The sequence below is a fragment of the Strongyloides ratti genome (assembly GCF_001040885.1).
Source record: "Strongyloides ratti genome assembly S_ratti_ED321, chromosome : 1".
Lineage (NCBI taxonomy): Eukaryota > Metazoa > Nematoda > Chromadorea > Rhabditida > Strongyloididae > Strongyloides > Strongyloides ratti.
Window position 1 is genome coordinate 559,731 of NC_037307.1, and position 20,969 is coordinate 580,699.

Genomic DNA, 20,969 nt, shown 5'->3' on the forward strand with positions numbered 1-20,969 from the left:
AAAATAAATTTAAGAAAGATAACAAATTACGAAAGTTTCTAGTGTCTATAAAAAATAATTTTATATTTTTATTCATTTGATTTTACATGAATTCAATAAAGTAATTATTAAAAATACTTTTGAGTGATATTTATTGTTATATATTTCTTCATTTAAAAATTTATTACATATTATCTTTTGAAATAATACCATACTTCATCATAATATTAATGGCATTTTTTTTAGATAATAAAAAGTTTTTTAAAATAAATAAATGACTAGTAATTTATTATCTAAATTAAACTCATAATTTTAATTATCTTAAAATATATATAAATTTACAAATACACCAAAATTATTGACGATAATGTTATTTTATTTAAAAATTTAATTGTTCAATTTGATTAATTTAACTAAAATTTCATAAAATTATAATATCAAAATATATCTATAAATTTGATTCTTAAAAGTTATACATTTATAAGACACTATCTTTATACAAAGAAAAAAGCCTTTTTTAAACATTGTATGATAAGATATAATTTTGTGCTCAAATTATGAAATTATATTTCTATTGCGTTGTTCTGATAAGTTTATAAAACTTTTATTAAAATTTGTTATATTGCCTAAAAATTATTAATAAAATGAAGTACAAAAATTATATTAAAAATAATTTGTTGGCTTGCAACATATCATAATAAAATAAATAATTTTTATATTATAAATATATACTTATTTTTTATTTTATATTCTTAAATTTAATGACTTCAAAACAATTCTTGTATTTAATTCAGTAAAACATTGCTTAATTAAATCTTAAATAAAAATATTAACTGCTTTCTCTAGCCCATTTATCAGTTATGGTATTAATTAAAAAAAGTAATTAATTTTTTTTATTACTGTATTATTAAAAGGTATAATTAGCATATTTTAATTATGCCTTTTAACATTACATACTTTTTTCTTTAATTAAAATATCAGACTTCAATGATAATATTTCCTTAAAAAAACATTTTATGATATTATTTTAAAAGTAATCTTTAAATCCATGTTTTTAAAATATTAATATATTTATTTTCAAAAAAGTTTTTTTGCCAGTAATAAAAAATCATATTAATATATTATAAAGCTAAAGTTAATTTTATTTTTTCTAAAGACAAAAAAATATGCCTTTCATTGCTCTTTAATAATCAAATACTTATTTCCAATAAAAAAAAATTTAATTTTTGTATTTAAATATATTTATATAAATTGTTAAATATTTAACAAATTAAAAATAAACAAAAAATTATTTAAAAAAATGACACTATAAAATTGAATAGTATCAAAAAAAGTTTAATTAAATTGTAACACTAGGAACTAAATGAAAAATTGAAGAAAACAAATCTATTATCTGACTATAAACAGTTTTTGATAAATTATTTGGAAGGATAAAATTAATTGTATATGTTGTATTATGACTTGTACTACCACCAGGTGTTGATGATGAAGAACCTGTATTACATATCTCAATTAAATATCCTTTTATACATTTAAAAACAAGTTCTGCTCTTTTTAAACACCATGTTATTGTCATATTTTCTTGAGGTTGATTTACAAGTAGTAAAGGAATACTTATTGTTGTTATGCCGTATCTGGCACTATATCTAATTCCATTACGAAGACCATTTAATATAGGATGACGAGATGAAATATCATCACTTTCCAAATCGTTATCAGCAACAACATGAAATACAACTTGTGTTTGTGATAAATTTGAATGTCTTGTCATATAAATATCACCAGATCTTAACATATTAACATCATAAACTTTATTATTTTCAATTTGTTCATCATATTCATCAGCAAACTTTTTTCTTTCTTTCCTTCCAACATTTACTTTTTGTATAATTTCTTTAACCTCTTCAAGTTGTTTTTCAAGACACTCAAAGTGTAACTCTGTTGATGCTTCACAAATCTTAAAAAAATTACTTCTTTTATGTATATGATAAAAAGGATCTTTATCAACAAGTAACATAACGGCACTTTGTCCACGCCTATACAAATGCATTAAAGTATTTAATCTTTGTGAATCAAAAAAGGAATCATCTTCAATATTTTTAGCAGTTAATGTACACAAATCACTAAGATTATCACAAGAAATAATACGTACATTATGTGTTGATTTTAATTGTGCTCCAAGGTAAACAGTAAATATTTCTAATGTTTTTACTTGATTACCATTACAAATTGTTGAAATTTTACGTGGTGATGTAACTGAAAGTAATGATAATTCTTCAACATATTTTTCTGGTAATTGATCTATTTCATATAACGCTTTTACCATATTACGAAATTCTGTTTTTTGTCTTTCTCTTAATTCCTCCACTTGATGAGCATAATTTTCATTGACACTCCTTAATTTTTCATTTAATTGTGTTAAAATATATGGATCTGTATTGAAAGTATCACTATTTGAAGTATACTGATTTATTTGTTCCTCACACATTTTTTTTAATCCTTCAACTTCAATATCACGATCATTTATCAATTTACCCATTTCTTCTGCCATTTTTGCTTCTTTTTTTATCACCATTGATAATTGATCTTTGGAACCATGTTGTATAACAAATTGAAATCTATCCTCAAAAGATATTTTATCATTTGTAACTTCATTTGTTTTACCATTATTTTGGGAAATTTTAATAAATTTATCTAATTCTTTAGCAATACCATTCCAATCAACAGAATTCGATTTTAATGATTCAAATAAAATTATATCATCTTTCTTTGCTTCATATTCTTCAATATAATTTTGTACAAATTTCGTCATCTTTTGAAGGACATCTAAATTTATATTATTGTAAAATTTACATCAATAAAATTTTTTTTAAATATATGACAACTCACCGTCATGATAACAATATGGTATTGCTTCTCTAATGCAAAGATGTGTTGCTAACTCATCAATTGTCTGATACTCATCCAATGGTAAGGAAATCTCTAGTGATACTATTTTATCATTATCAGAATCAAATATTTTATAAGAATAAGTAAATGTTATTATATTTATCTCATTATCATCACTATCTAAAAACATTTGTAAAAATTTATCCAATACTATATAAAGAGTTCACGTATATTGCAGCATTTGTTTACAATTGGTATAATGTATTAAGAACATATTTTCTTTACACGAAATAAAAAAAAATTTAAATTTTTATAATATTTAAACATTTTTAGTAATTTTTAAATATATTTCTTTATTTTAAAATTTTTTAGATTTTAAAATGGCCGAAGAAAATATTTTAAATAAAATTGTTAATGAAAATGGAGAAGAAAATAAGGAAGATGATATTGTTACCCCATGGGAAATTGCATCATCCAGTGAAAAAGGAGTTGATTACGATAAATTAATAGGTTTGAAAAAATAATAAATTTTTATATAAAAAAATTTCTAGCTAAATTTGGTTGCCGTAAACTAGAAAAAGATCATGTAACAAGAATTGAAAATTTAACAGGAAAAAAAGCTCATCCAATGTTGAGGCGTGGGATGTTTTTTGCTCATCGCGATTTAGACATAATATTAAACCACTTTGAAAAAGGAAAACAATTCTTTTTATATACAGGTCGTGGACCTAGCAGTGGATCTCTTCATCTTGGTCACTTAATTCCTTTCATGTTTACTAAATATCTTCAAGATTCTTTTAATGTACCATTAATTATTCAAATGACTGATGATGAAAAATTTTTATGGAAAAATAATACAACTGAAGAATGTAAAAAAATGGCTCATGAAAATATGAAAGATATTATTGCTGTTGGTTTTGATCCAAAAAAAACATTTATATTTACAAATTTTGAGTATATGTGCCCCCCATTCTATGAAAATGTTGTTAAAGTATGGAAAGTTGTGACAAACAATCAAGCAAGATCAATATTTGGTTTCACAGGAGAAGATTCAATGGGAAAGTCAGCTTTTCCAGCAGTTGAAGCTGCACCTTGTTTTAGTACAAGTTTTCCACAAATTTTTAATAACAAAAAAGATATTCCTTGTTTGATTCCATGTGCTATTGATCAAGATCCTTATTTCCGTATGACAAGAGATGCTGCTCCAAGATTAAAATATCCAAAACCTTCTCTAATTTATTCTTCATTTTTACCAGCTTTACAAGGAGCTCAAACAAAGATGAGTGCTTCAGATGCTAATTCATGTATCTATATAACTGATACAGCAAAGCAAATAAAAAATAAAATTAATAAATTTGCTTTTAGTGGTGGTCAGCCTACAATTGAAGAACATAGAAAATTAGGAGGAAATTGTGATGTTGACACATCATTCCAATTTTTAAAATTTTTCTTGGAAGATGATGAAAAATTAGAAGAAATTAGAGAAAAATATACATCTGGAGAAATTCTTACAGGAGAATTAAAAGCAATGGCTATTGACGTTGTTACAAAAGTTGTTCTTGAAATTCAAGAGAGAAGGAAACATATTACTGATGAAACTCTTAATGAATTTACAACACCAAGAAAACTTGATTTTGATTTCTGACAATAAATAATATTAATAATTTGTTATATTATAATCTATACTGTTATTAAATAATATTAATTTTTTTTTATTTTTTTTTTCATAATATGCAAAAAAAAAATATATAGGATAAAAATTATTTTTTAAAAAAGGTAATAAATGATCATGACACTTTATACAGTCGGTTTTTGCTTTGTATCTTGCCAATAAAAAAAATAACCGTAGTTAAGAGTTTGGGAACAAGCATTCCTGAACTAAAATAATATAAATTTGTTAAACTTTATCTACGTTTTTTGTAATTCAACAGTTAGGAGATTTCTTTTAATTTAAAAAGAATGCAGGTATTTCCTAATATGACTGAAGATATTTCTTTTCCATATGGGCATAATGAAACATGTAACTGTATGGAATGCTATAGCATTAGAAAAACTCGTAAAGTTTTATTTTTTTATTTATTTTAAAATAGTTTTTTTTTTTTGATATATTTTAGTTCATCGTTCACGTGTTAAAAGACCACCAAATTGTTTTCTTTTGTTTTCAAAGGATAGAAAAAAACATTTAATTCGGGAGAATCCAAATAAAACATTGCGAGAAGTTAGTACAATGGTTGCAGAGGCATGGTATAATTTGTCAAAAGAAGAAAAGCAACCATACATTGATGAAGCTGAAAGATTAAAAATGGAATTTCAAAAAAAATATCCTGATTATTATTATGGACCTAATACTTTAATGAAAACTATGAGAACAGCTAAGCATCCAAAACCTAATGAAATAGGATTCACAAAAAATATGGTACCAATAGTAGAGAAAAAAATAAAATTTGAAGAAAAAAAAGAATATCATGCTAGTCAAAATTATGACCAAAATAATTATTATAATTATTCTTATTATAATGATTATTCTCAAGTTCCGTCACCAATACCACCTCCACCAACATCACAAATAACACAAATGGAACACCATTTGAGTTACTCTGAGGGTCAATGTTATGATGGTTATCAAAATCATGAATATCAATCTCAATATATGCCAAATTATTATACTCCATATTATGTAACAAGAAATTCTATAAATGATAATTATCATTATCAACAAGATTAAATAGTAAAAAAAAAGTTTATTCTTAAATAATTATTTGTCCTTATTTTTGTCTTTTAAAATATATTTAGTTATAATGTTATCAATAAATGTTGGTAAAAAAAAAGATATTTTTTTAAATTTTGTAATATTTATATTGATAATTAAAAAAAAGAATTTAATTATAACATTATAATTATTTTTATTTATAGAATAATTTATTAAATTTTTTTTATAAATATATATATTTTTACAATGATGTAAAAAAAAGAAATGTATAACATTTGTATGTTAAAAATAATTTTAAATTATCATAAACCAATTTTTATTTAAAACAATTATTTTTTATTTCTTTTTTTAAAAAATAATAGTAATAATATTTCCTATTTAAAAAAAAGTTTATTAATAATCTTTCTTTTAAAATTAAATCTTTTAATACTATTTTTTAAATGTAATTTGCTAAAAACATTATTGAAAAAAAAATCATTTTTACTATATTAAATATTTTTAACCAATTAATAAACATTTAATAGTTTAAATGATTATTAAAAAAAATTATTATATTTTTTATACTTTTATTGTTGTTAAGTTATTGTATAATGGATAAATAGTAGTAGGTTTTTTTAAAATTTTTATCTTCTGACAAAGTAGTTTTTTAATACCACTTTTAATTTCACTAAAAATAAATATAAAAAGTATTTAAAATAAAATATTTGTTATAAACATACGATATTATAATAACACCTAAAATAGTATTACTTCCACAAATAAATATAAAAAGATAATTTACAATAATAGTTGTTTCTATTTGATTATGAGTAAAATAACTCCAATTTCCCCAACATATTTCAAGAATTAAAATAGCAAAATAATTAAAAAATGCCTGTAAAAATAATTTAACATCTTCTAATTTTAATATATTTCCAGATGTTGTTAATGTTCTCAAATAAAATATTCTTCCAATAATTGCCATATATAAAACACATGACACAATTAATAGAACAAAATTACAGTTACTTTCTATTATATATCCTAAACTTTTTCCTGGTTTTTCTTTATAAAAATTCCAAGTAAATAAATTTAAATTAAAAAATAATCTGTTTGATGGTATACAACAAAAAATAAAATTTGCTATATAATATATGTAAAATATTATAAAAAGTACTTTATAAAATAATATTTTGTTTAATTTTGGTAATATTATACTAAAGTAGATAACATCAAATCTATTTATAGTAAGAAGTGTTATCAAATAAACAGATGCCATATATGAAGATTGTAAAAATGATCCAACAATGTTTCCATGAATATTATCACTTTCAATATGAAAAATTATATAAAATGCTGATACAAAATGACCAATTTGTTCAAAAAATGTTACAATATTTATCATGAATATTAATTTAAACGCTGTATTTTTTGTATGTAAACGATTAACAAGAAATGTCTAAATAATAATAATATTTTATTAAAATTATATTTTTTTTAAATTAATTTAAAAAAAAAACTTACAATAACGGTTAAAATTTGTATAATTATTACTATAGAACATATTATTATAATACTTAAACCAATAAGTGTACTTTGTTTGGTATATTCAGGAATGATTTCATCATGTTTTATTGAACTCATTGTATTTTATTATTATAAAAAATAATATAAATGTTTTAAAAAAATGTAATTTTAAGAATTTTTCAGATTAATAATATTATTTTATATTATGTTAATAAGCTATGAGAATACAATTAAACTAATTGCACAAATAATCTTTTAATTCACCTTTAGATTAATAATCCTTTTTTTGCATCCAATTTTTATATTTTTTAAAAAAATTAAAAAAAAATTTATTAATAAAAGAAAAAGTTTTTTTTTAATAATTATTCAATAAATATTAATCGTTATTCTCTTTTTCTTCAATTTCTTTTAAAGTTTTATCACAATTATTATTAACAAGACACAATCTTTCATGTCTAAGTTTACCGGAATAATTGTACAATGCTCTATTACAAAATTGGCATCGAAATCGTTTAATTGATGAATGATAATAACTAAAATGACAATCCAAATCATAAGCTGAGGAAAAACGATCTTTACATATTATACATTCATGTGGTTTACTATGTATTTTTGTATGTCCTAAAAATAGTTAAATAATTAATAAATATTATTTTACAATATTTTTATATATATGATACTTACGACTAAGTGCACTTTGTCCTGATAATAATTTATTACAAACACTACATTGAAATGTTTTACCTTCATGTTTTGCAAGATGTTCTTTATAATTATAGTAAGTTTCATAACTCCTATCACATATTTTACATTGAAACTGTTTAAAAATTTTTTCATTTAAATTTTTTATCTTTTTACAATCATCTGGGGAATGTTTTTTAATGATATGAATATCTAAAAGTCCTTGTGTTAAAAATGTTTTTGTACACCTTTCACATTCATACTTTCTTTCATGATGAAGAATAATATGTTGACGATGTTCTTTTTTAGTTTTAAAATATTTATCACAATTATTACATTTTATTAACTCTTTATTTTTACAAATTTTAGGTGTCTCCTCTAAATCATTTTTTGATATACTATCACTTCTTGCTTTATTTTTATTAATAGATAATGAATTTGAGGATATTAAAATTTGTGGTGTAGTTGGTGTTGTCGTCAATAGAGATAATGAATTAGGTGGTAAATAATTTTGTGCAGCCATTATTGCTGATGTATATTCTGTAAAAAATATTATTATAATTAAAAATAAATATATCATTTGTACAAAAATGTAAAAAAAAAAAAAAAAAAAAATTTCCTTACGATTATAATTTTGCCAAAAAGCTAAATTTTGAAGTACCGTTTGTTGAAGATGTAATCGTTCTCTTAATTCACCAGGTATTGTTGAAGTTCCATAAAAAGTCATATTATTAATTAAATTTCCAAAAACAATTCTATCCATTTTCTTAAAAAATAAAAGTTAATAAAAAATTTAAAAAATTAATTAATTAATAAACATATAAAAAAATGTTTATTATTATTAAATATAATTAAAAATAAATAAAATAAGAAAAAAATTAAAAGTGTTAAGATGAATCATATATTTGAAAAGAGTTTTCTAATCATCCAATATTAAAATAGAAAAGAGAACATTTTTTGTAAAATAATTTTAATTAAGATTTTTATCATACAACTAAATCTTTAATTCACAAGTTTCAAAATGTTGTCTCTTTTTTAATAAAAATAGAGTGAAGGTGTATTATGGTAACAGTACAACCTACCACATACTTAAAAATACATATTAAATATGTACATATATATATATATATATATTCATTTACAGTTTTAATAAAGTAAAAAAGACAAAAAAAAATTTATATATAAAAAAAGATAAAATCTAAGTAAAAGATGATGTATTAGAAGAGTTCTATTGGTGTTCAGGTGATTTGATGAAAAAAAAACTCTTTAAGTACAATGTGTTCTAATTGATACCTTTATTTTTAAGGATAATTAGATTAATTTTAATAATACATAAAAAAAAAATTATTTAAAAATAATGATATATCAATTTGATATCTAAAAGTAAAGACAAAAAATTTTAAATAAATGTATTTTAATAGTTTTTATTGATATTAAAATTTTTTCTTATTCTTTTAGCGGTACTCTAAATTATATTAAAATATTTGAAGAAAGGACAAAAAAAAAGAAAAAAAAAATTTTTTATTGATAGGTAATTGAGTTAAATATGGTAGAATAACAACTACTTTTAAAAGAAAATTACTTTATTACAAACGGAAGTTGTTTATGGAGTTTTCTTTTAAACAAATTATAGTAATTATCTATATTATATTCTTTTTGTTAAAGGTAAATTCAAATATTTATATCTTTTTATTCTAAATAGAATTTTTTTTTTTGATACAAAAAGTTTTTAAATAATATAAATTTTACATATTTATTTAAAAGAATTTTTGATAAATATATCTTCTATTACCATTTCTTTAAATTTATTTTATCTTTAATAATATATAAATATTTTATTTTATTGATATTTTTAAAAATATAAATACACTTATTACTAATCATTCTTTTTTACTTTGAAAAATAAAAATAATCTTGATAAAAGAATAAAATATTTATTTAATATATTAAAAAAAAATTAAAAAGTTACATTTTGTATAGTTGTCAAACCGTTCAATCTGACACTATCTTAATCTTAATAACCTTGAGGAATTTAGAAATATTATTTATATTTAAAAGATAATCTATCCCTCATTGGTTTAAATATAGAGGTTTCTATTTAATTTTCATTAAAAAAAAAAGAACATATTTATTATCCTCCTATATTAAAATTTATATGTAAAATAAATTTGAATGGCATATTTTATCTTCATATGTTATTTTTTAATACTTTTACCTTGATTCCGGATTCTATCTTTTATTTTATACCGAGACAGGTATCTGTCATCTGAAGATGTTTAAATGTAATAAATTTATTTATACTAAGTAACTCTATTAAACATAATCTACCTTGTTTAGATAAAGATCTTGATAAATGAATAAAATTAAAAAATACCCTTTTTAAAAATTATCTTTATATTACCATCTCTTACTTATTACATTTTTTTTTTATTTTTTACACATTAATAATTATCTTTATTTATAGAAATCAAATATATTATTTTTAGAAGAGAAGTTCATTAAAAGGACATTTTATTGTCATACATATATATTTTTACAAAAAGATTCTATGATGCGGAAAGGTATTTAATTTTTGACTACAAGTTAAATGTATTTTTAGATATAATCAAAATGATAGAAAATAAAAATATAAATATTATAAATGTGTAACTTTTATTTTTTTTAAAAAAAAGTATATTTTTGATTTTATCATATTAATAGACCATAAAGTTTTGATAAAAATATTTTTATTGTTTAAAAAATTATATATAAATATATATAATATAACAAAATTTTTATTTATTTTTTTTTATTAATCATCAACATTATAAATATACATTTTTTTATATGTGCTTCCTCTTTTTTTTTTAAAATTTTTACCCGTTTGAGGGATTTCCTCCAACTCATCTGATTCTCCACCTCCTTCTGTTGCCAGTTTTTCTAATTCTGTTAACCTTTTAATAACATCTGTCTGTATCATTATAGTTCTTTTATTGTCATCAGTCTGAATTCCTCTGTTTCTCATTTTTGATTTTTCATCAATTCTCTCATTAAGTAACTTTTTCATATGATTACTCATGAATTTCATCATAAATTTTTCTGATGTACTCATGTTTTTTGTTAAATCAACCAAACCATGTGAAGATGTATGAGATATTCTACCTTTTTCGATATCATCAATACCATTTCCTAGATGATCAGTAGTAAGTGAGTACTTTGTTCTATCACCTAAAAAACAATAAAAAAAATATAAAATAATTATGATAGATGATATTAAATATATGTATATATATATATATTATTTGATAAAATAAATCAAAAATCAAATGTTAAGATTCTTTAAATACAAGATAAATTAAAGGTAACTGACCACAATGTAAAAATATGTAAGTGATAAATAACAAAATTAAATAATAAAATAAATTGTTAAATATTTCAATATAATTATTCAAAAACATACATGTTAAAGCATTTTTAAAGTCTAACTCTATTGATTTAATTATTTTAGCAAAAATTATTTCCACTTGCAATTGAATAATATTAATTGATAATGAAACTACTGATAGTCCCATTATAATAAGTAAAAAATTCATACAAGCTACTTTATGTGTAGGTGTTATATCACCTAATCCTAAAATAATAATAAATATATAAAAATATATAATAATTAATAAAAAAAAAAATATTTACCAATAGTTGTTAGGCTAATAAAAAAAAAATATAAACTTTCCCATAATGTCCATTCTTCAAAAAATGTAAAAACAGTTGCACAAAGGGTAATCCAAAATATAAGAATAAAAATTGATAATGTAATAGGTAAACCTTCTTCAAATTCTTCATCATTACTTACACCTTTTTCTTTAATAAATTTATTAAATAAATAAGTTAATGAATGTTTTTTATCACTATCAGTAGTTAAGGTTGAACTTTCATCATCTAATAAACTATTTAAATTTTTTCTTCCATGAAAAAATTGTTTACTTTTTTTAATATAACAAACAAAATATTGTTTCCATAATATACGTATTCCTTGAAATAATCCACTTCCCCAATTATTAAGAATTGTTACAACAAGTGGTATACCAAATATTGCATAAATAACTGTTGCTATTTTACCACCAATTGTTTGTGTAAATAAATCTCCATAACCTTAAAATAAAATTTAATTTATTTTTTTTAATAAAAAAAAATACCTATTGTTGTATAGATAGTGGCAGAGTAATATAAACCACCCCATAAAGTCCATTTTTCAATAATAAAATCATCTTCTGAATAATTTAAAATTGGCATATCATAATCCATATTTTTATCATAAATATCAAGTATCTCAGAAAATGATTCACTTAATAATAATGTAACATTAATATAACCATGAAAATAATATTGTAAATCATGTGATAATCTATCTCTAGCACTATTTTTTTTAGCAATTTTTAATAAATTTTTTTTTATTAAATTATTTTTTTCATTATCTCTTTCTAGGGTACAAAAAATTCCTGCTCCAATAAATGAATAAAGAAGGAGGATAAGAAAAAATAAAAAATGAGATAGATGATATTTTTGATATTTGTTAATAACAGTACTCCATATCATTGTTAATAAATAATAATATTATAAATTAATAATGATACTATTCATTAATAAAATTGTAATATTTAATTTTTTTTTTATTTTTTTTATGCCAATTGGTTGCCTTTTTTTTGTACTGGCTTCCTATTTATTTGTGTCTTTTTCTATTATTAAAAAAAATTATTAGATATGTAAAAATATGTGAAAAAATAGATACGGTGAAATTAATATTTTTTTTTTTAAAAAATTGTATTTATATTTTTATGTATAATAAAAATTATTTATTAATTTTTTTTAACTGAAAATTATACTAATTTCTTCTCCTAACATTAAAAAGAATAATCAAAAGAAGTTAATAATAAAAGATATTTTAAAAAAGTTATATAAAAATTTGATAAGAAGAAACAAATATACATAAAATATTTGTTGGTATGTATAATTTTAAGGAATAAAAAAAAGTTATATTAATAATAAATTATTCTAATTGATATTAAAACAATATATAATAATTAATAAAAAAAAAAAAGAAAATAATGTAATAATTTAAAAAAAAAAGAATAAGAGGAAAAGTGATTTAATGAAAAGTTTAAAGCAATTATAAAAAAAAATACCACCTTTAAAAATAGTAATAATATATATAATATATGTGTAAATAAAATAGTAAGGTAATATGAAATTATATATCTGTCAAAAGATTTTGATCTATTTTATCATAAAATTATGTGGACATATTCTTAATCTTTTGACAAACCACATTATCTTGTATTTAAAACATTGCCTATGTCAAAAGATCAGTTAAAAGTTTAATAAACTATTACAACAAAATTAAAAAAAAATATATATTTATACATTTTATTCAAAATTTTAAATAAAAAAATAGATAAGTATTTTTTTTTACACCCTACATTGATAGGTTAGTAAATATTTAATAAATAAGAAGAAAAAAAATCAAAAAGAATAAAATTCAAGTAATAAAATATTGAAAAATAAATAATAGAATTAAATACTTTGTTTAATATAATATATTTATCTAAAATAATAATAGAATAAATATTATATCATTTAGTATTATGTGTAGAGTAAGAATTAAGGTAATTAGAGGATATTTTTCTTCATTAACCTTGTAGTGTTTCTTTTAAATTGACAAGATTGATTATTTTTATTTTTAATAGACTCTTGATTAATAATTTTATTGCTTTTAACACTTTTTTTTAAACTTATTTAAGATTATAAGATATTAAAAATTTTATTAAATTAAAAACCCAAATAAATTTTATTATTTTTTTTTTTTTGATTTTTTTTTTAAAAAAAAAAACTTTTTGACTTTTTTTATTATTAAATGAAGATGAAATTATTATTGAATTTATTTAACATACAACTTATTAAGATGTGTTGTCATATGTTGCTTCAAATTGGATAACCGATTGAAAGCTTTTCCACATTCCTGGCAAATAAAAGGTTTGACAGTTGTATGAGTAAGACGATGGCGTGTTAAATTTCCTGGTTGTCTAAATGCCCGACCACAGTGTTCGCAACAGAATGGTTTTTCACCTGTATGAATTCTCTGAAAACAACAATAAAGGATAATTTGAGGTGAAAAGAATTTTTAATTATTTGAGGGATAATGTTATTGAAAGAAAATATATTAGTAGGTAGAATATTTTATAATTAATGTATTGTTTAAAATTTTCTATATTGTTAAAAAAAAAAGATTTACTTACTTTATGTGTTATTAATGTATTACTTCTAGAGAATGTTTTCTCACATACATCACATTTATATTTTTTGACATTATTTGAAGAATATGAAGTGGAAGGATGACTTCTTAATGTTCCATTATTACCATTATTTTTATCTCTCATTAGAAGATTTTTCATATTAAATATATTAGGTAAATGAAATGTTGTTGGTGTTGTTGTTAAAAAGGGTGTTGTAAATGGTTTTGGTAGATGATTCATTGAATTTGCCATTACAGCAGCTTGTGACATTAGGCGAAATCTTGTATTCATATGAGCCAACTGTGCAGCCTGTATTTGTTGAGAATTTTCAATAATTTTTATTAAAAAATTATTATTAGTTGTTTGATTCATTATTGAAGGAATTGTTAAATGTGGAAATGTTGGTATTTCTGGTGGTGTTAAAGAACCCCTAGTCATTGATGGAGATTCTTTGTTAACATAACATTCCTCATTATCATGAACTTCTTTTTCTAATTTTGGTATATTTTGTAATGATTCTTTTTCTTCCTCTTCATTTTCTGTATTTTCTACATCCCCTAATTCTTTACTATTAGAATTTAATAATGAATCTATAAGAAAACTTGTTCTATTCTTTATAGTTAGTCCTTCCATATTTCTTTTTTTATTATCTTATATAGATAAAAATAATATTCTAATAAAAAAAAAAACCTAGAAAATAAAATTTATTAAAATATAATAATTAAGAAATAAAAAAGATAAAATAAAAATAAAAATTTTTTTAGAAATAAAAAGTATAGTTAAAATAAATCTTCTGTAACTATATCTTTACTATAAATACCACCTCATATCCTTTTTTTCAATATAAGGAACTCTCTTACCGTACATCCTTATTTTTGATATTGGTAGACGTCATCTTATTTATATATTTCTATTTTCTACAGATACTAACCCATCAAAAGGCGTGGCAATACATCTCCTATCCATATATATATATATATATATATATATAAATAAATATATATTAATGTTTATCATTCATCTATGTAATAGTGAAGAGACAAAGAAGAAGATGAATCTCTTTTGACGTATGTTAATAATTTTAACTAAAGGTGCAAACTAATAATAAATAAGGATTATAATATTTTTTTTCTCTAACAAAAAATAAATATTTTAAAAAAAAAAAACTGTATTAATAATATGTACATTTTTGATTATCGTCAATGAATGAAGGCAAAACCTTTTTCTCATTAAGTAGAATGATAAAGGAACATATTTTTGATAAAAGATATTTATTGAAAGTTGTAGATAAAAAAAATTAAATGAAGTCATGTTAGATTATGAGAATAAAGAAAGTTGAAGAAGAAATGTTGATAAAAAAAAAAGAATAAAATTAAAAATAGTAATAAAAAATTCAAAGTTGCATGTAATAATTCTTAATATTATAGACATCTCCAAAAAATTTATCTTTTACTAGAAGTTAATTATATTTTTTTATATGATATGATATAATAGTTATGATGATTATTATTATTATATAAAATGATAATAATTTTTGATGTTGTTAGGTCCTATGATAGTATATATTTATAAAAATATAACTATATATTTTATTTTGATATAAAGATGATGCAAAATTATTAACAAAAATATTGTCATTTGCGTGTCCCAGGTAAATATATTAAGATACTTTTTTTTTTTTTTATATTTTAACACTAAAAAGTAGAGTAATGACACACACTATATTTTAAACATTTATCATTCATCTGTTTACTGTAAGGTGAATTATTAAGGAAGGTAATAGAAATGTATGAGAATATTTTTTAAAATAAAATAGGATAGGAGAATTATTAAATAGAGTTTTTAAGATTATTATAAGGAAAATCTTCTAACTTTTACTATAATTATTATCTCATTAATAAATAATATTTAGTGAAATCACAGTATCATTAAGTTTTACTTTTAAGGACTATTATGAAAAAAAGATGTTACTAAAAGTGATATTATAATAATAATATTAATAATGATAATATATGAATATATCTATATCATTCTAATGTCTTGAAAAAAGCACTTTATCTGTTAAAAGATATACACTTGAAAATTAGGATTAAGATAAGGTTAATTTAGTTGAGATATATATTATTTATATGTTTTACAGTATGATTATTATAATTATTAAAGTGATTGAGATGTCCTGATATAGATAGTTGAATTACTTTTTATTTGAGTCCACTTTACCAATCATATGGATAGTAGTTGTAATGTGAAACAGAAGGAATACTGGATTAATAAATAAAAGATAATGAGGTAAATGGCCTAGGATCACCTTACAACATTAGATTACGTAATAAAACATGTAGGAATGTGACAGTTATTTAATTAGTGAAGAGATATCATGCCGTGTCAGTCAAATCATTTTCAGAATGCTTCAATGATTTAAGATAGTAGAAGTTTACTAATATATTAATTTAGGAAGATAATATATATAACATGTTTTTTCATAATACATTTTACGTAATGATTGCGTTAAAATAACAAAAAAGAAATAGAAAGTATCTATTCAAAATTTGAAGAATATTCTTAACTAATTAAGCTTTATTTATGCAATAAATAATACTTAAAAATAATAAAAAACAATAATTAATATTCAATAATATTAGTATACCTATACAATATTTTCCATGTAGGTGTATGAACTTCAATTAATAATTATCATTTTTTGATGTTTAAAAAATCATAATTATTATTATAAAATATTATGTTATAAGAAGAAGAATTTTTTTTTTTAAAATATCTTTAATTTATAGTTAGAAAGAATATGTATAAAAGAAACTTTCAAAATAGTATAATTAATATATATTTTACATCATTACATAGAATGATAATAAAAACATATTAGTCAAATAATAAATGGAAAAGATATTCATAAGCTTTAAAAAAGATCTAACCAAAAAAAATTACAATTCATTATTAAAAAGATGTTTAGTACTTTAAACAGATAAAAAACGTATTTTATTAAATCAGAATTAATCAAAATATCTTATATTTATCTAAAAAAAAAGACATTATTGAAAATTAAAAATATATTTTAATAAAATTTAATAAGGTACAAATAATTAATTAACATTAAAAATAAATAAATAAAAATTATTATATTTGAATTATTTTAACAGTAAATTTAAAATATTAAAATAGGAACACATTGATATTAATAAAAATAAAAAAAAAATTTTTTGTTTTCATTTTTAATTTCCTATTCATTTCTTGAAAAATTAATAAAAGAGTACTATAATCAAAAATTGATATCATTCTCCTCATTCATTTCATCAATTAACTTTCCTTCAAACATAATTATTCCTAATTCATTTTCTCCTTTCATTATCACTGGTATATATATACATATATATTATTATATCTATGTGTTTTAAATAACGAAAAATGCCGTCTATTCATCCATAGTGTATTCTTATCTTTTTTTTTTCCCTCAAATAGCATATCATGAAAATTGAGGAAGACTATGATATTGTCTTTTTATTATCTTAAACGTACAATTGCTGATGACATATTGTAGCGAGAAATATTGTTTAACAAAATTATTTAGTCACGCAAACCTTTCTCCTTAAAATGAAACTGATTAATTAATCATAATATTTATCCTAAAAACAAAAATTGTCATTTAATTTATATATATACATATATATATTTATTTATATATGCTTCTCAATAATCAATTTTAAAAAATATTATGTAAATACTTTTTAGGGATGAAATATTATTTAATCATTTGATAATAAATAATAAAGACAGATAAAAACATACCTCTCATTTACTTTTATTAATATATGTTTTACAATCTTAATAAAGATTCAATTGAAAAGATTTATTTAATATTATCTTTAGATGTAACGGAAGATGCAAAGTACTGGAGTCAATTAGCATTGTTTGCAGATTATCTCTTCTTTTGACATATGATGCCTTTTTTTCTTAAGAAACCTTTGATGACATCTTATTTTAAATATTAATTTATTGTTTACACCTGTTATAAAATTATATATGTTACATTTAAAAAGTACATCTATTTAAAGAATATTATATCCATTAAGATAAATGTAAATCATACAGATTTTTTGATAAATATTTACTTTTGTTCATTTTATAAATTTCAAAATTTATCCCTAACCTATGTCTATGTAAATGAAAAAAAAACAATACCAAGAAAAATGGAAGTTTTTTTTTTATCAAATTTTATAGAAAAAAAAAAGTATTTTTGTTTAATTTTTATTTTATGAATAATGCGTAGAAAGAAACCCAAATAACACAAATTACAAAGAATTTGTATTTAATTTAAAATAGAAATCATTCAAAGAGTTACAGTAGAATTTTTGAAAAAAAAAATGACGACGGATGTAGAATTTGTTAAATGGTAGTAATTAATTTCATCTATATCCTATTTCTTTACTTTTCCTTACGTTTCTCTTCACCATTGGTAGCATTATTAATAATCATTCTGTCAACACGATGACTTGACTCTCCTTTGTCATTTTCACGAGCATCAGCTTTGGTTCTTTTGCCATGTTTACCGGCAACCTCATCATGAAGACCTTGATCATACTCTTCAGCAAGTTCAGCAGCACTCTTTCCAGTACTTTTATTCATAATTAATAATTAAATTATTTAGAAACTAAAATTATATTATAAAATTAAGGTAAAAATAAAATTAAATTAAAAAATAATTATAATAAATGATAACGATGATTATCTCATATTATAACAAATTTAAAATTGATGATGTTAAAAAAAATAAAAATGAACACCATATTACTAAAATAAAATTATAAATATTTTAACAAAGTTATAAATGAAGGCCAGTCCTATAGAATAATATTAATATGAATGCAATCGCTTTTTGTACTATGCTACTTTTAGTTATATTTCTCTATCTATCGTTTAATGATCATGAAAAATGTAAGCATTTAGACATTTTAAAATTGTGGAAATAACAAATTGTTAGTTAAAGAGAGGTGGAAACCTGCAAATGATAAAAATAAAATAGCAAACATTTATAACATAGTAAAAATGATACTTTATGTAGATAGACATTTTGATAAAATTTATGTAGATATTTCTAGAAAATAAAATGACATATAGTTAGAAATTTTAATTGTAAAATTGATCTATGTAGTAAAATTTATTTTAAATCAAAATTTTACTTTTTTTTGTGATTATATTTATGTTATTCTGGGAAGTAATTAATTAATATACAACTATTTACATTTATTTTTTTTTATTTAATATTTGAAAGCAGATGTAAAGCTTAAAATGTATTAATAAAAGTTAAAAAGAAAAACAGCTATATAAATAAGGAAAAAGTACACAAAGTTATATAATATGTTACTTAAAAAAAATAGATTGATAAATGTGATTAAAATAATAATTATATAAAACAATAATTTTGTAGAAGGGGTTCAATAATCTAATATGACATTTTATGTGGAGAAGTATCCTCAATGTCACGAGTTTTTTTTTATATGTTTAGCTAAAAAATTTTTTTAATAAAATATACATTTTTTTTAAAAATTTTTGTTTAAATATTTTTATCCATTATAAACAAATTTATGAATATAGAAAAAAAATTTTAATAACAAAAAAAAAACAATTTAATTTGAAAAATATGAAAAATGTTTATCAATGATATATAGAAATTATTTTTTTTTTTTTTAAAAATAAATTATTTCATTAAAAAAAAATTGATCTTTTTTATTCTATATAAAAAAATGATTGTAAAATAATAATTTATTTTTAATCATTTATATTAATAAATAAAAAATTGAGAAATTTTATCTATCTTATATAATTTTGTTTCTTTTACATATATATTGAATAAATTACAAAAAAAAAAAAAATAAATTTTTTTTTAAATATAATAATTGTATAATTTCATCTAATTATAATATTTAATGGTGTAATAGAAAAAAATAATTCATTTTTGTTTTATAAATTTGATATTAGAAATATAAAAGTGTGAAAAAAAAATTTTTTTATATATTCTTAATAACTCCATTATAATAAGATAATATATTGTGCTATATTATATATAAACTTTAAAAATGAAATAATTTTTTTATTAATAAATATGTTAAAATTATTTTCTATTTATTTATATTGCCTTATTTTTATTAAAGGTGATAAAAATATAACTAATAGTGTTAAAAACAATGAAGAAGAAAAAAATATTTCTAGGATTTCCGTAACACCTACGATAAAAACTGCTGCTTCAATTGATAATAATATACTTGCTTTTAATATAACTATTATTAATAATTTAACTACCACAACTTTTTCTACTCCAATTATTTCAACAACAATTTCTACATATACAGTTACTAATACTTCTACATCTAAATTATTTCAACATAAGAATCTATCAACTACAAAACAAAAAATACCAGTAACTTTTTATCAAGTAGAAAACATGACATCAATGTTAAATTCTATGACAGAACCAAGTATTACTAATAATAATAATATAAATCCATTAACTTCCTTGTACATCAATAATACAACACCAATGACTACGACAATAATGATAGATATTTCAACAAAAAATAATAATGAAATTTTAAAAAATGTAGGATTTATTATTGCCGTCATCATACAAATACTAATCATGTTAATGACATGTTTCGTCTTATGTAGATGTATTCATAAGAATACAGTCAAACAAACTCCAAATAATAATATGATTGCACTTGATGAATTTAATCGATGATTAAAATATATTTATTATTATTATTTTTTTGAAATATAAATAAAATGATAGAAAAAAAATACATTATATTATTAAAAAAAATTTTTTATGTACATTGATTATCACATATAAAATTAACTAATAAAAAAAAAGGAATATTTTTTAAAATAGTATCCGTAATAAATAAAAAGAAAAATATTTCTTTTGT

The 20,969-nt window shown here is 20.1% G+C and overlaps 9 protein-coding genes across 9 annotated transcripts; 3 read left to right on the plus strand and 6 right to left on the minus strand.

The window, feature by feature from the left end:
• Positions 1 to 1,318: 1,318 nt before the first annotated feature.
• Positions 1,319 to 3,058, minus strand: SRAE_1000018300 (Protein of unknown function DUF2362 family-containing protein; the record flags this gene model as incomplete). The annotated part of the gene is made up of 2 exons (XM_024646986.1): positions 1,319 to 2,805; positions 2,869 to 3,058. The coding sequence occupies 2 exons, from the start codon at positions 3,056 to 3,058 to the stop codon at positions 1,319 to 1,321; spliced, it is 1,677 nt and encodes a 558-aa protein (XP_024501109.1).
• A 190-nt stretch (positions 3,059 to 3,248) lies between these two features.
• On the plus strand, positions 3,249 to 4,513 carry SRAE_1000018400 (Tryptophan--tRNA ligase, cytoplasmic; the record flags this gene model as incomplete). The annotated part of the gene is made up of 2 exons (XM_024646987.1): positions 3,249 to 3,378; positions 3,420 to 4,513. 2 exons carry the CDS (start codon positions 3,249 to 3,251, stop codon positions 4,511 to 4,513), a joined length of 1,224 nt encoding a protein of 407 aa, XP_024501110.1.
• Positions 4,514 to 4,827: 314 nt separating this feature from the next.
• SRAE_1000018500 (High mobility group box domain-containing protein) lies at positions 4,828 to 5,593 on the plus strand (the record flags this gene model as incomplete). Its single annotated transcript, XM_024646988.1, has 2 exons — positions 4,828 to 4,924; positions 4,983 to 5,593. The coding sequence occupies 2 exons, from the start codon at positions 4,828 to 4,830 to the stop codon at positions 5,591 to 5,593; spliced, it is 708 nt and encodes a 235-aa protein (XP_024501111.1).
• Positions 5,594 to 6,136: 543 nt separating this feature from the next.
• SRAE_1000018600 (Hypothetical protein) lies at positions 6,137 to 6,542 on the minus strand (the record flags this gene model as incomplete). The annotated part of the gene is made up of 2 exons (XM_024646989.1): positions 6,137 to 6,245; positions 6,298 to 6,542. The coding sequence occupies 2 exons, from the start codon at positions 6,540 to 6,542 to the stop codon at positions 6,137 to 6,139; spliced, it is 354 nt and encodes a 117-aa protein (XP_024501112.1).
• A 918-nt stretch (positions 6,543 to 7,460) lies between these two features.
• On the minus strand, positions 7,461 to 8,528 carry SRAE_1000018700 (Zinc finger, C2H2 domain and Zinc finger C2H2-type/integrase DNA-binding domain and Zinc finger, C2H2-like domain-containing protein; the record flags this gene model as incomplete). The annotated part of the gene is made up of 3 exons (XM_024646990.1): positions 7,461 to 7,705; positions 7,769 to 8,305; positions 8,390 to 8,528. The coding sequence occupies 3 exons, from the start codon at positions 8,526 to 8,528 to the stop codon at positions 7,461 to 7,463; spliced, it is 921 nt and encodes a 306-aa protein (XP_024501113.1).
• Positions 8,529 to 10,556: 2,028 nt separating this feature from the next.
• Positions 10,557 to 12,337, minus strand: SRAE_1000018800 (Potassium channel subfamily K member 18; the record flags this gene model as incomplete). The annotated part of the gene is made up of 4 exons (XM_024646991.1): positions 10,557 to 10,972; positions 11,205 to 11,375; positions 11,435 to 11,893; positions 11,938 to 12,337. 4 exons carry the CDS (start codon positions 12,335 to 12,337, stop codon positions 10,557 to 10,559), a joined length of 1,446 nt encoding a protein of 481 aa, XP_024501114.1.
• Positions 12,338 to 13,676: 1,339 nt separating this feature from the next.
• Positions 13,677 to 14,664, minus strand: SRAE_1000018900 (Zinc finger protein 138; the record flags this gene model as incomplete). The annotated part of the gene is made up of 2 exons (XM_024646992.1): positions 13,677 to 13,877; positions 14,035 to 14,664. The coding sequence occupies 2 exons, from the start codon at positions 14,662 to 14,664 to the stop codon at positions 13,677 to 13,679; spliced, it is 831 nt and encodes a 276-aa protein (XP_024501115.1).
• Positions 14,665 to 18,468: 3,804 nt separating this feature from the next.
• On the minus strand, positions 18,469 to 18,669 carry SRAE_1000019000 (Hypothetical protein; the record flags this gene model as incomplete). Its single annotated transcript, XM_024646993.1, has 1 exon — positions 18,469 to 18,669. The coding sequence occupies one exon, from the start codon at positions 18,667 to 18,669 to the stop codon at positions 18,469 to 18,471; it is 201 nt and encodes a 66-aa protein (XP_024501116.1).
• A 233-nt stretch (positions 18,670 to 18,902) lies between these two features.
• On the plus strand, positions 18,903 to 20,782 carry SRAE_1000019100 (Hypothetical protein; the record flags this gene model as incomplete). The annotated part of the gene is made up of 2 exons (XM_024646994.1): positions 18,903 to 18,978; positions 20,196 to 20,782. 2 exons carry the CDS (start codon positions 18,903 to 18,905, stop codon positions 20,780 to 20,782), a joined length of 663 nt encoding a protein of 220 aa, XP_024501117.1.
• Positions 20,783 to 20,969: the final 187 nt, after the last annotated feature.